The sequence below is a fragment of the Trachypithecus francoisi genome, unplaced genomic scaffold (genome assembly GCF_009764315.1).
Source record: "Trachypithecus francoisi isolate TF-2019V2 unplaced genomic scaffold, Tfra_2.0 Lachesis_group9, whole genome shotgun sequence".
In the NCBI taxonomy this organism is placed as follows: domain Eukaryota; kingdom Metazoa; phylum Chordata; class Mammalia; order Primates; family Cercopithecidae; genus Trachypithecus; species Trachypithecus francoisi.
In genome coordinates, this window is record NW_022681474.1 from 21,916,878 (window position 1) to 21,933,016 (window position 16,139).

The window sequence follows — 16,139 nt, forward strand, 5'->3', positions numbered from 1 at the left end:
ATTTTGCTAGGAAGAGGTATTTTCTTGGTGCTTTATTTCTGATTAGTCCTATTTCTAGTTACTTGATCTCTTTCAAATAATGTGATGTTAAAGTTGAAGAGCTAAATACAAATCAGCTATTTCAATTTCCACATGCCTAGTAGCTATAAGTTTTTTCAGTTCTTCCTCCTGTGAGACATTCAGTGATGTTTATTACAAACCAGGTGAGGTGCAAGAAAGACTACTCGACTGGAACACAGGAAACCTGTGTCCAACACCCAGCTTAGAAAGTCACTAAGGATTAGAAATCCAGAAATTTCTAAAGCTCTCTGCTTCTCATCCTTCTTATTTGCAAGGACCTTAGCAATGCTTTTTAAAAAATCTGAAAAACCTAAAACTACATATGAAATTATTGTTTTAATCCCACAAAAGAATGCCAACTTCTCATAATGAAATTCCGCAGTTACCACTCTCATGAACATGACATGACTTATCCTTCTATATTAGCTCCTTTTTTCCACTGTAAGATATAAATGATAGGTACTAGCAATAGTAATAAAATGTGCTTAGTGTTGGTACTGAATTGACATACTTCACTTAAATTTAAACCTAATAACAGATCTGTCAGGGAGCTATAGCACACTTTGTTTTATTGTACTATAGCACACTTTGTTGTATTGTACTCCATTTTACTGAACTTCACAGATATATATATCTGTTATATACATATATATAACATATATGTAATACATATATATTACATAAATATATATGCATATTACAAATTGAAGGTTTGTAACAACATTGCATTCAGCAAGTCTATGTATGGCTGCTATTTTCCCAACAGCTTGTGCTCCCTTTGTGTTTCTGTGTCACATTTTGAAAATGCTCCCAGTGTCACATTTTGGAAATTCTCCCAACATTTCGAGCTTTTCTCTTATCACTATACTTTTTTTTTTTTGGAACAAAGTTTCCCTCTTGTTGCCCAGGCTGGAGTGCAATGGCACAATCTCAGCTCACTGCAACCTCCACCTCCCAGTTCACGCAATTCTACTGCCTCAGCCTCCCAACTAGCTGGGATTACAGGCATGCGCCACCACCCCTGGCTAATTTTGTATTTTTAGTGGAGATGGGGTTTCACCCTGTTGGTCAGACTGATCTCGAACTCCTGACCTCAGGTGATCTGCCCCCTCTGCCTCCCAAAGTGCTGGGATTACAGGCGTGAACTACCACGTCTGGCCTACTTGAGTCTTTAGATGGGTTGGTTAGATTTTCTTTGTTCTTCCTTATTCCCAGTGTTTATAAGTTTTAATTGCTGTGTCTTTTTTTTCTAAAGTGGACATCATTTTTATTGTCTATTAAATTATTTACATACTATGAATGAAAATTAATTGCACACTTGTAACTTACCACCCAAGTAAAAGTAGATCTTTGGCAAGATTTGATTGTCCTGAATCATCCTCCCTAACAGCTCTATGACTTACTAAAATTGTCACCATGCCTGGCCTCATTATATTTCTTATGGTGATCTGTGGTCACTGCTCTTTGATGCTACTATTGTATTTTTTTCTGGGGTGTTATGAACTGTAATATGAAATGGTGAATAAAATTGATAAATACTGTGTGTGTTCTGACTGCTAGATTGACTTGTGGATCCCTTGTCTCTCTCCCTCTCTTCGGGCCTTCCTATTTCCTGAGACAAGATCCCATCAAAATTAGGCCAACCCTTAAAGGCCAATGGTCTTTAAGTGTTCAAGTGAAAGGAAGAACAGCACTTCTCTCACGTAAAATCAAAAGCTAGAAATGATTAAATTTAGTGAGGAAAGCATGTTGAAAGGTGAGATAGGCTGAAAGCTAGACCTCTTGCTCCAAACAGCTAGTCAAGTTGGGGATGCAAGGGAAAAGTTCATGAAGGAAGTTAAAAGTGCTACTCCAATGAACACACACATGATCACGAAGCAAAACAGCCTTAGTGCTAATATGGAGAAAGTTTAAGTGGTCTGGATAGAAGATCAAACCAGCTGCAATATTCCCTTAAGCCAAAGCCTAATCCAGAGCAAGACCCAACTCTCTTCAGTTTTATGAAGGCTGAGAGAAGTGAGGAAGCTGTGGAAGAAAAGTTGGAAGCTAGTAGAGAATGGTTAGTTATGAGATTTAAGGAAAGGAGCCACCTGCCTAACATAAAAGTACAAAGTGAAGCAGAAAGTGCTGACAAAGTGCTTGATAAAGCAGCAGCAGGGTTTGAGAGGATTGATTCCGATTTTGAAAGAAGTTCTCCTGTGAGTAAAATACTATCAATAGCATCATTTGCTACAGAGAAATCTTTTGAACAAGGAAGAGTGTATCATGCACCAAACTTATTGTCTTACTTTAAGAAATTGCCGCAGCCACTCCAGCCTTCAGCAATCACCACCCTAATCAGTGAGTAGCCCAAAAAGGCAAGACCCTTCACCAGCAAGAAGGTTATGACCTGGAGGCTGAGATGATCATTAGCATATTTTAGCAATAATGTATTTTTAAATTAAGATATATACATGGCTTTTTGTAGACATACTGCTGTTGAACACTTAACCAACTACAGTGTAGTGTAAACATTATATGTGCTGAGAAACCAAAAGATTTGTATGACTCATGTTATTGCAATATTCTGTTTATTGCAGTAATCTGGAACTGAACCCGCAATATCTTTGAGCTCTGCTTATTAACGTGTCTTTCATTTAATAGCCATTAAAACTGAAATTTAAAGAGATTAAGTAACTTGGCCTAAAACGTTCAATTAATCTGGGAAAAGACAGGATTGGAATCTGGGTCCTAATTCCTATTACATTGCTCAGCTTTCTGGCTAACAGATAGGTTAAACATTGGGGGAAAGTTCTATGCTTTTGAAATATAATAGAGATTAACAGAAATGCCTCCCTATATCACAAATAATCACCAACCAATTTTGGACAGTCCTTTAGAGTTTGAAAAAGTATTTCATATATATAAACCCATTTAATTTGCTTTGAGGTGTTAGAAAGGAAACTGTGGGATTCTTGGTCTTCGTCTTAAATAAGAAAGGTGAAGAAAAAGATAAGAGTGATCTATTTCCTCAATCTTTAATGACTCAGCTGAATTGTAGATTGTTATTTCATCCTAATTCTGATTGTTCTAAGATTTGTTTATTATTATTACCCACTCCCCTACTTGCCTATGGCGCATTCTTTATAACATGCCCTAGATTATTTATAATTCAGTGACATCCAAACCCAGAAATTGTGGTGAAGTTTTAGTGCAACAAAGTAATTAAGTTTTTTAAACTTTTTAATTTTAAGTTCAGGGGTGCATGTGCAGGTTTGTTACATAGGTAAATGTGTGCCATGGGTTTTTATTATTATTATTTCATCACCTAGGTATTAAGCCAAATAACTAGTACCCATTAATTATTTTTCCTGACCCCCTACCTCCTTCCACCCTCCACTCTCCAATAGGCCCCAGTGTGTGTGGGTTCCCTTCTGTGTGTCCACATGTTCACATCATTTAGCTCCGACTTAAGTGTGAGAACATGCGGTATTTGGTTTTCTGTTCCTGCATTAGTTTCCTGAGGATAATGGCTTCTAGCTCCATCCATGTCCCTGCAAAGGACATGATCTCATTCTTTTTAATGGCCACATAGTATTCCATGGTGTGTATGTGCCACATTTTCCTTATCCAGTCTATCATTAATAGGGATTTAGGTTGATTCCATGTCTTTGCTACCATTAATAGTGCTGCAATGACCATACATGCCTGTATGTATGTCTTTATAGTGGAAGGATTTATATTTTGTGGGGTATATACCCTATAATAGGATTGCAGGGTAAAATGCTAGTTCTGTTTCTAGGTTTTTGAGGAATCACCACACTGTCTTCCACAATATAAGTGTTCCTTTTTCTCTACAACCTTGCCAGCATCTGTTATTTTTTGCCTTTTTACTGGTAGCCATTCTGACTGGTGTGAGATGATATCTCATTGTGGTTTTGATTTGCATTTCTGTAAAGATCAGTGATTGAGCTTTTTTTTTTTTCATATGATTGTTGGCTGCATGTAGGTCTTCTTTTGAAAAGTGTCTGTTCATGTCCTTTACCCATTTTTAATAATGTTGTTTTTGTTCCTGTAAACTTAAGTTCTTTAGAGATGCTGGATATTAGTTCTTTATAAGATGGAAAGTATGCAAATATTTCCTCACATTCTGTAGGTTGTTTTTTTACTCTGTTTGTTTTGCTTAGGATTGCCTTGGCTATTTGGGCTCTTTTTTTGCTTTGTTCGTTTTGTTTGGGATTGTCTTGGCTATTCAGGCTCTTTTTTGGTTCCATATAAATTTTAAAATAGTCTTTTCTAGTTCTGTGAAGAGTGTCGATGGTAGTTTAATGGGACTAGCATTAAATCTATAAATTGCTTTGGGCAGTATGGCTATTTTAATGATATTGCTTCTTCCTATCCATGAGCATGAAATGTTTTTCCATTGGTTTGTGTCATCTCTGATATTTTTCAGCACTGTCTTATAATTTTCATTGTAGAGATCTTTCACCTCCCTGGTTCACTGTATTCCTAAATATTTTATTCATTTCTTGCCATTGTGAATGGGATTTTATTCCTGGCTCAGCTCTCGGCTTGACTGTTGCTGGTGTATAGGAATGCTACTGATTTTTATATGTTGATTTTGTATATTGAGACTTTACCGAAGTTGCTTATCAGCTTAAGAAGCTTTTGCGCTGAGACAATTGGATTTTCTAGATATAGGATCATGTCACCTGCAAACAGGGTTAATTTAACTTTCTCTCTTCCTTTTTGGAAGCCTTTATTTCTTTATCTTTCCCGATTGCCCTGGCCTGGACTTTCAGTACTGTGTTGAATAGGAGTGGTGAGAGAGTGCATCCTTGTCTTGAAAGGGGAACACTTCTAGCTTTTGCCCATTGAGTATAATATTGGCTGTGGGTTTGTTCTATGTGGCTCTTATTATTTTGAGGTATAGTCCTTCAATATACAGTTTATTGAAAGTTTTTAACCTGAACGGATGCTGAATTTCATTGAAAGCCTTTCTGCATCTATTGAGATAATCATGTGGTTTTGTCTTTAGTTTTGTTTATGCAATGAATCATATTTATTGATTTCTGTATGTTAAACGAACCCTGCATCCTAGGGATGAAGGCTACATGATTGTGGTAAATAAGCTTTTTGATGTGCTGCTAGATTAGTTTGCCAGTATTTTTTTTTTTTTTGAGGATTTTTGTATTTATGTTGATTGAAGATATTGGCCTGAAGTTTTCTTTTTTTTGCTGTATCTCTGCCAGGTTTTGGTATCAGGATGATGCTGCCCTAATAGAATGAGATAGGGAGGAGTCCCTCCTTTTCAGTTTTTTTGCTATAGTTTCTGTAGGAATGGTACCAGCTATTCTTTGTACATCTGGTAGAATTCAGCTGTGAATTCATCTGGTCCTAGGATTTTTTGGTTGGTAGGCTATTTATTACAGCTTCAATTTCAGAACTCGTTATTGGCCTGTTCAGAGATTCAATTTCAGGGTGTATATGTCTAGAAATTTATGGATTTCTTCTAGATTTCCTAGTTCATGTGCATAGAGGTATTTATAACATTCTCTGATGGTGGTTTGTATTTTTGTGGCGTCAGTGGTAATATCACCCTTATCATTTCTGATTGTTTATTTGAATTTTCTGTCTTTTCTTCTTTATTAGTCTAGCTAGCAGCTACCTACTTTATTAGTTTTTTTCAAAGTGCCAGCTCCTGGATTTGTTGATGTTTCGCATGTTGTGTGTGTGTGTGTGTGTGTGTCTCTGTCTCCTTATCTGTGAACATGGTAAGAACACTACTAACTCTCAGAGCAGTACCTGAATAATCCTGGTTTTTGTAAGTAGATGGATTTGTCTTTTAAATAAGTCGATGAATTGATTATGGTAGAAACATCTTTTAATTTCAAAAGAAAAAAATTATTTTTCTTTTGTTCAGTGTTTGCTTTTGTAAAGAATTAATAGTTACACTATAATAACACACTTATACTGTGTATAATTATACACAGTAAAAATCAAGTTCTGCTCTCCTGCCCTCCTTCCCCATGTTGCCTCCAGTATACATGTTCAAGCTATGGTCCACAACATTATTTTCTGATAAATATGTTATAACAGTTTGATCTAAGTGTAGATACATTATATTGTACTTGTCCCTGGAAGAAGACAAATTTTAATATGCAAAAGTTTATTTATATAATACATAAATAGAAAAAACTATAGTAGGCATACAACCTAATTATGACTTGTAGATGATGATTTCTAGATACTCTCCTACTAGAAATGAATGTTTGAAAGTCCTAACAAGACTATTTTATTTATATATGTACTCGTGTAGTCCTAAGAAGACTATTTTATTTATATATGTACTCGTGTTCACCTTATTCCATATACTGTACATGGCTATTGACAATCTGGGAATTTAAAGGTGAAGCCCTCAAGAAGCTGTTAAATAACTAAAAACAGAAACATTTGGGCTTTATGGTTGGACAAGGAAAACACTCAGAAAATTTCCAATGTAAAATTTCCTCTCAGTAGGAAAATATTAAAAAATAATTTTCTGGGTTGGACACGGTGGCTCACGCCTGTAATCCCAGCCCTTTGGGAGGCCAAGGTGGGTGGATCACGAGGTCAGATCAAGACCATCCTGGCTAATGCGGTGATACCCCGTCTCTACTAAAAATACAAAAAAAAAGTAGCCGGGCGTGGTAGCCGGCCTCTGTAGTCCCAGCTATTCGGGAGGCTGAGGCAGGAGAATGGCGTGAACCTGGGAGGTGGAGTTTGCAGTGAGCCGAGATCGTGCCACTGAACTCCAGCCTGGGTGACAGAAAATCCGTCTCAAAAAAATAATAATAATAATAATTTTCTGTATATATGTATGAATATGTTTATATATTGAATTTTTCATATATCTCGTGTTATCAATACAATTTAAGTCAAGACATTTAGTTGTGTTATTTTTCTGGTTAATCAGTATGTCAAAATATAAAAATATTTTGTTACATCATTTAAAAAAATCCATTTATCATTTCAACAGCTTATACCGTTTTTTAAAAAATTTTATATTCTTCATAACTAAATTCCCTGATTTCTTGTGTTAAATCTCCTACTTAAATTAAAACCTTTTTTGTTATTCAGAAACTGAATAATGTTTAAATTTAGCAAGTTCTCTTTAAGTTTTTGATGTTCTACATTATAAGCAGTAGCTTGAACATAATATCTTTACATATAACCTTGATAACATAAACTCTACTGTAATTTAATATTTTTATGTATTCTTGGAATCTATATTTTTATGACAAAGATTATGCTAAAATTATTACTTTACATCATAAAATGTTGACAGTTAATATATTACTGCATCTGTGTTCGACTAAAATTTAAAAAACATTAAAATAGAAATAGCCAAATTCATCCAGCAGTTAATTTTTAGAAAGCTATTTCAAATAATTATTACTGTGGTATGTGTGGCTGTTTTAGTAGAGTATGTTTGATATATGTAAAATTAGAAACAAATGACATTGGAATTAATTATTTTTCAAGGAAGTTAGCATGGTGGTTTTTCAAAATTATTGACATTTAAAAGTTATTAAAAATAAACATTTTGTTGAGAGTTATCACACAGAAACCCTCAGAATACAATAATATCAATTCCATTGAAGTACAAAAATATATGCTGTGATTTTAGTTGTTAATGGGCTTCCCATTAGACATAATGAATAAACAACATTATGACTTCTTAAATAATACTCCCAGTTTTCCTCATTGATCACAGTGGCTATGGAAACACTTGCCATAACATGTAATTATTCAATTTAATACACTGGAGGTATACATGTTGCTAATGAAATTACCTACAAACTGGCCGAAATTTCATTGAAATAAATAGTGAGTTAGTAAAGTTGACCAGAATTAATTGGGGCTAGTGGTAGGGTCAAATAATGGGGTAAGATATGTTGACATGTATTGGAGAGTTTCATGCTCATGACATGGGGGAGAAAAAGTCATGGTATGGTTTTGAGAAGTATAGTAGGAAGAGAATGGAAGGAAAATGAATTTGACAAGAGCATGTAGGATTGAAGATTTAAAAGACTGAATACAGAGAGAAAAATAAACTGTAAAATCAATATAAATATATACATTAATAAATATGTGCAGAGGTTGGGGAAAAAAACAAAGTGTTGCAGTTACATTTTCATGTAATTTGGCTTTCTAAAGTAATTTTGCCAGAAAAAAATTTACAAAATAAATATAATAAAGCCATTTATTTTTAAGTTACTGTGATATAAACCAGGATTTTTGTAAAACTCAGAGTTCACTTTAATTAGGTTCTGTATAGTATGCTCTGTTATCAACAAATTGAATTAGACATTTCACATCTTTTAATTTTTAAGAAATGTAAAAATAATTGGATAAGCTTGTAAACCAAGTATCCACCAGATGCTGGGGCTGAAGATTCTTTGGGATGAGTGCTTATGTGTCAGACTGGAAGTAGTCAACAGATCCAAATTCCCTTCAGACTGAATATCTTAGCTTCTTTTGTTAATTAAAGGATCAACATTAAAAGTTGTTTTGTTTTTTTTTTGTTCTTTTTTTTTTTTTTTTTGCTTAAGAAATGTCTCGAGAATCATCTTTTCCAAAATTTCCAATTTGACTTTAGGGTTTAAGTCTCACATTTCAGGTTTCCAAACTTTGGGCAAGTTTTAAATTTTTCTTTAGTTTATAGTCATCTTGATTTATTTTTGTTCTGTTTAATTTCCATTAACAGCTAGATTTCTGAAATTGATCTTGGATTTCTTTTGTACTTGGGGACACTAGCAACATGCTTAACTTCTGGCTCTGGAATATTTGGTGATTCTTGGTAGTATTTCTGGAATGTCAATTTAATATCATAAAATGTAATAAGATGACTGGTATTCTTTCCTTACAGTATACATTTTGGATATATTTTTATTTATTTATTATTATTTTATTTTATTTTATTTCTTTTGAGTTGGAGTCTTACTCTGTCGTCCAGGCTGGAGTGCAGTGGCGCAATCTCAGCTCACTGCAAGCTCCACCTCCTGGGTTCACGCCATTCTCCTGCCTCAGCCTCCCAAGTAGCTGGGACTACAGGCGCCCGCCACCATGCCTGGCTAATTTTTTGTTTTCTTTTTGTATTTTTAGTAGAGACGGGGTTTCACCGTGTTAGCCAGGATGGTCTCGATCTCCTGACCTCTGCCTGCCTTGGCCTCCCAAAGTGCTGGGATTACAGGCATGAGCCATTGCACCAGGCCATATTTTATAGAATAAGTTAACTGTAGATAAATTTTGACACTAAGAAAACAGTGACACAGTAAGATTTTTTAGTAAGAGGGAGGTCATTGGAAAAATGTACTATTGCAATAGAAAAAAATTAATATCCATGTATTTTCTTTGCTCTGGGTCTTATTTTCCCATGTGAAAAAGAGCATTGTGTAACTGCTGAAGTATACTATAAGCCAAATATAAGTATATAGAGATATATAGATAGTATTATATATAAGTATCTAATTATATATGGTATGATATATAAATATTACTATATTACCAAATTATATATAACTTTGGTATCTAACTTTAAAATTTAGGTGCAAAAAGAGAATATAGAAATATTTCTTTAATCTTACCTTTTTCCTCATTAATTATAGGATGTTTTAAACAGCACTAGAAAATGCCATATTTTTAAAAAATTATTTCTACTGATAAACAAAAATACTAAATCTAGCATGTTTGTCGGTTTCAAAGCTAACTATTTCTCTTTCATTTCTTGTTTGTTGCATTTGTTAGTCACTGAACTATAAAAAAAGTGCTGAATATCAATGTTAGTTAATCCAGGAAGATTTCCATCTTCAAAATGTTAAAATATTTTCTGCATATTACTGTGGTTTTTAAAATGACTTTTATAATCTCATATTCATTTATCATATTCATGTATCGTGAGGGTCCTCTTTTCCTGCAGTTACAGAACCTTAGTCTAACATACACAAAGTTCTTTACAATAAAAAAATTGTGTTTATATCTCCTCCAGCTTTTTAAATGCTTAAGACACTTAGTTTTTTTTTTATTATGTCCAGTTTGACATACAGAAGTTGATGACAGAAGCAAACAAAGGTCCTACTAACCAAGGAAAATATAACATCCATTGACTCACTTTATAACTCACAATTTCTACAGATAGAAAATACAATAGTCAATATACTGAGCTGTTACATAGCCAGAGATTTCATTCTTTCATCAATCATCTGGATGTCCTGATACTTCTAATATCCAATCATAAAAAGTTATTTTTTAATGATTTTTAAAGGTGTATACCATTGAAGAATCGGGGCTAAACATCCTGGTGTGGTCAGTGATTGGAAATAAAAGAACGGGATGGACATACGGCTATGTGCCTCTCTCCAGTAACAGTCCATTTAAGGTGGCATTTGAAGCTGATTTGGATGGCAATGAGGACATCTTTATTGCTCTTGATGACATCTCTTTTACCCCAGAGTGTGTGACTGGAGGTAAGTGATTCTTTCAGAAAATGAGAATAAGTATTTATTTTTAGTATCTAAGTATACTAAATATTTGGGAATTTCTGAGGAATTACATTTATTTCCAGGTCCAGTTCTAGTTACACATGGGAAAGAGTCATATATAGTAAGAAGTAAAGTTTATCTGCCTGTGAACTTTGCCATGAAATTTTCATGTCTTGTAGGCAACAAAATAACTTTGCACTAAAGTTGTTTAAGAAACCCTGAGGAAATTTTGTTCAGTGAATGTAGCTTTATTTTCTGCTTTCCTTATTCCCAAAGGTTCACAAGAACTGCACAAGGCAAAGGCCCCTGTGGCTACCTGTTATCTTCCAGACTGTCTTCTCCATCTGTATTAACCCTTCCCTTTCCCCAGGCCACGTTCCTTCTCCTAACCATTTCTACTGTACAAGCTAGAAGGCTCATTCTATTTCAAAAAGAAAAAAAAAAAAGTTATATTCTAAACACCTTTTCTAAAAAAGTCACCCCTTTAAATGAAATCTGAATTTCTGCTATTTAAGACGTTCCCCCGTAAGTGGGGCTGTTTGTTCCCTTACTGAGTCTTCCGTTTAAAATATTAAATAGTAGGGTCATTGTCTTTCTAGCCACTCAATGCCTCTTTTAAAGTTGTTTTTTTTTTTTTTCTTTTTCTTTTTCTTCCCCTAACACTCCTACTCAAAGGTTTCTTTTCTTTTAAGGCCACACATCTGAATTTTTATTCTTCTCATAGTTTATCTCTGGATTCTAAATCCTGGGCAATTTCAACTTCAGGTGACACACCCTATCTAAAACATCAACTTCTTTGAGTCTAATAGATAGTGCAAACCTGCTTCTGCAATAAGTCACTCCCACAGTTACATTCGGGGCCTGAGCATCCTCTTTGAAATCTTAAGGTTAAAAATCTCATATAATCACCACTTTCTCATCTTCATTACTCCTCTGAAGGCTGTTTTCTAGTAACATTAATAATAAGAAAAATATATTCTAGATCATCAAGGCCTCCTGGTTTCGGGGATTCCATAAACAGCCTCTTACTTTTTCACCCAATAATTATAGATTTAATGATTAACACCTTATCCAAATCCATTCACATTCTGAATTTTGAATTCTATTTTGTCCTATGTCTTAAATTTTTCACACAAATTTCAATACTATGTGCCAGGCAATTTGCTAAGCATTTTGCACATATTAATACATTTATTTATCAACACACTCCTGTAAATAGATTCTAGATATACATTCATATAATAATATGAATAGATCATTCAGCTGATATTCTGCCATAATGGCTTTATGGTAAATAAACTTATTTGCAATAAATTATAATTTATTTACAATAAGTAAATCTATTATTGTAAATAGATTCTAGATCTATATTCATATAATAATATGAATAGATTATTCACCCCATATTCTGCCATAAAGGCTTTAATTGTCTTTGCAATTGAGGTCATATAACCATCTGAATTTTCCAAAACTGCTGCTGGTCATGCTGATTGGAACCACTAAATATGCTGATATCTTACCTTAGCTAGGCCTTGTAGGGCCCCAGACACATGAGTTTCTCATTTCCTGGCGCCCATTTTCGCCAGCAGTCCTCAAATCCTCCCATTTCTCCCAGGCACATTCTTCACTCTGCTGGTATTCTTGTGTCCTTTGAATAGAAGTAAAGCCATTTTGTGATAAATTCCTTTAATTTCCCATTTTCACCCCCTAAATGGGCCTGCATCTGCCTCCAAACTCTTTTTTTCACCATTTATCTCAGGAAAAAAAAAAATTCTCCATCTTCCCAAGCATGAGTATATATTTTTAGAACATTTGCTTTCTCAACTTCTCTCGGCCATTGCTCCATAAAAGTCTTCTGTAGCTCATGTCTTCAGTACCTCTTCTTCCACTTATTCTTGGCTCTGTCTTATATATACATATATATATATATATTCCATAATATGTATATATACATATATTCCGTAATATGTATATATACACACATATATTCCATATGTATATATATTATAAAATGTATTATTATATATTATATATTGCTAATTACATTATTATTCATTAGTAACATATATATTAACATGCAGTTCATTTATATAATTCTACATACATCATTATATATAATATATACTGGAATATATATTTACATATATTTATTATATTATTCCATATGTATATAATGGAATAATACATATTTATATATATTTTATGAATTTTGAGCTCCTCAAGAGCAAGAGAAGCTTGAGAGCTTATATTTCATCTACAAAGTCTAACATAGGGCCTAGGAAATGTAGCCTAAGAAATTACTGTTTTTCAAAATAAGATAATAACAGTGAAAACTGATTGTGTGAACAGCAACCTAACATTCACCAAAGTATAAAGGTTCAACTTCCCCAGTATGTTATAGAACAGACTTTAGTGTCAAGGACTATTTAAAAAAACAAAACGCTGTGACCTTTGGCATTAAACCTTGAACTTTGTCATTTTGTGTAATAAAAGTACCTCTCCCCAGCCCCATTCTCTCCTCCAAAATCCAGAGTCTTAAGGCATAGCTTCTACAGCACGACTTCATTATTGATTCAGGCAGATGCTTTTAGAAAATCATAAATTAAATCAGCACTCCTAAAACTGGGGTGTACAGATGCCCACAGCAATGTCCTAGGGAATATGCAATACCACGAAATAAATCTGATGTAATTCATTGGGTTTATTTGAAGATTTTGGAAGAAAAGTTAAGTAATTTATTATGTGGCATTTGAAGTAAACACAAATCTACTATATAGTGGAATGTCAAAGAGAAAACAGAAAGCTTTAAAGGAATGTGATCCTTTAGCGCTATTACTAATGTCCTCTTCCCTGTGGTTTTTGGCACTATTGTGGAAAATTTTGAAAGGTGCCTAATAGATAATTTAGACACTGAACACCTGTGTCATATAATAGAAAATATGCATAATATATTGGTGAATATGAAAGTTACAACCAATGTAAGATCTAAATAATACAAGAGTCTTTTGTTAAGTGTAGAAAAATGGTAAAGAAAAGTGTAAAACCAATTTTAATAAGGTATCCATCAAAAAAGACATCTATCTATAAATCCTGAAAGATATACAAAATATAATATCTGTCTCTGAAAAATAGAAATATGAATTATTTTTCTTTTCTTCGTGGTATTTTTCTTCCATGTTTTTAAATGTCTGCTTAAAACTGTGTTTTTTGTAATTGAGAAAAAATAATGATGTTGCTTTATCAAGTAAAAATATAAGGTCATGATACATATAATTAAGAACCACATATTTTGGGTTAATTATTGTTTTAATCTTGCCCTAAATGAAGTTATTTATTAAAACTATTATAGGGCACTTTTGCATTGATGGATTCATTTCTATTACTCTTGAGTCCTGTGTTTTTCCAATAGTTATTCCTGTTAATAATAACTCCTATCTGTGAAACTCTTTGAGAAATGTGAGAACAGATTATAATTAGCTCTTCTTACTTGCCAAGGTTAGGGAACGTCAGGCAGAATAAACGTTATGGGTGAGCTGTTCTGCTAGTAGTTCAGGCATCTGATGTTTCACCGTTCAGGAGCAAATCTTTATCCTGTGCAAGAATGACTAATCTAGAATTAGTTTATCCTGTGTAAGAATGACTAATCTAGAATTAGTTTTGCCTTAGCGGTTTTTCTTCCAGTTGCCTTAACTTTCCAAATAACAGCCAACAAAGTCAGACAGAAGTTTTAGATGTTCAAGAAGGAAACAAAAATAGCAATTATATATATGCCTCAGAGACATTTGGTAAAAATTATCTTTTAAGTGTTAGTACTTAGCAAGGCAAACTTCATTTCCCAGAAATGCTGGACAAAGGAAGCATTCTTTTTCATATAACATTTAAAATAGGTCAAATTTTGAAACATTCCTCTTTAAAGTTTCTATTTTATAGGCTAAAAATCTCCAGAATAGGATGCAGTTTACCAGTGAAATATAGTTGTTAAAAAATGCAAGAATTCTGATAGTACAAGACCTACCACAATGAATGTTTACTGAATAAAGCAAAAAACAGAAATTAAGTGTTTTTTTTCAGTATCCATTTATGTGTTCATACTTCAGCCCTTAGGAAATGTGAAAAAGTCTATACCATTAAAACTACTAGCTTTGTTTGTCTTTCCTTAGTAAACACAGACAAGACACAAATGAACCAAGGCACCTGAATTAACAGATAACTTTCTTCGGATCTTATAACAAGACATCCAGATTTGTATGTTGAACATGCCAATTTTCTGCTCAGGTCCAGATTAACATCCTACGATTAAAAACAGCAAACTCTCAACTTCATTTCAACGTCATATTAAGTGTTTTGTTGTTGTTTTTATCACCCCCACAAACTCCCATAATCGGAAGGAATATAGAACAACATTTGTCACCCCAAGTTGCCTGAAGTTTTCTTTCCATGTAGAAGATTCCACTAAAAACAGCAGTCCTATCCCCCACCAACCTTTACCTTCCGCATTATTACTTGTCTGTCCTGCCTTAATTCCTTTACGTTTCCCAGGGCAACATTTTGTAAACGAGACAAACTTGACGAAATAGGAAATCTCCAGAAATTCTGAGTCAGCAGAAGAGTGGGTTTATTTTTATTGCATCTGTTTTCCTTAGCCATGTGAGTTTCCAAGAGAGAAATGTGTTTTCTGTTTTACTTCTATCATTTGAAACAAGGAGGATCTCATCTGTCTCTGTGATGAAGAAACATTTTACAGCACTGTTAGGACATGGATACCTTTAAAACTAAATGTGAGGTTGTAAAATATTTGAAACAACAATGGCTCGAAAATACTGTGCATATCTGCGCAGTTTTGTCAGGAGTTTGATAAGGTGGCAAATACCAATAGACACAACCCTATGGAGATTGCGCCATAGCTAGGAAGTGGATTATTTCCATATAGAAGTTGGCTGGTACACTGGGTAGAATATATCTTCTCAAAAATCCATGTTCTTTGCAAGACCTCAGAATATGACCTCATTTAGAAATATGGCCTTTGTGGATGTAATTAAGATGTGAATTAAGGGCATTTTGGAGTAGGATGGACCCTAATCCAATATGACCGATGTCTTTAGAAGAAGAAGAGGAGAAAACACACAGAGAATACCATGTGATGAAGGAGGCAGAGATTGGAGTAACTCATCTACAAGCCAGGGAATGCCCAGCATGGTCAGCCAAAAAGATGCTAAGAGAAAGGAGTGGAGCAGCTTCTACCCAGAGTCTGCAGAGAGAGCAGGGCCCTAGCAACACCTTGAATTCAGATTTCTGGTCTCCACAACTATCTAGTGTTTTCAGCCATCTACCTTGTGTTACTTTGTTACTGTGACCTTAGGAAACTAATACAACTGGGAGCATTGAAGCCTACTTTATAGTCAAGAAAGAACTGGGTGCATATCTTCATTATAAACTGCTTCCTGTTTGCTTTCTGTCTCTCTTGTTTGCTATCTGGGATGGGACCCCACTGAGCCATGAGCTCTAGATTCTGTACAGCGGGCAGACAACCTTGACCACAGGACATTTTCCTTCTGGATCCTGCCCCAGGTCAAGGTG

General features: G+C 34.2%; 1 protein-coding gene across 1 annotated transcript in view; it reads left to right on the forward strand.

Annotated features, from left to right (window-relative positions):
• The window catches only part of MALRD1 (MAM and LDL receptor class A domain containing 1), a 702,910-nt gene that overhangs the window by 537,763 nt on the left and 149,008 nt on the right, over positions 1-16,139 (forward strand). Inside the window, 1 exon segment of the mRNA XM_033209380.1 lies at positions 10,346-10,547. Within this exon segment, the coding sequence (XP_033065271.1) occupies positions 10,346-10,547 (202 nt within the window).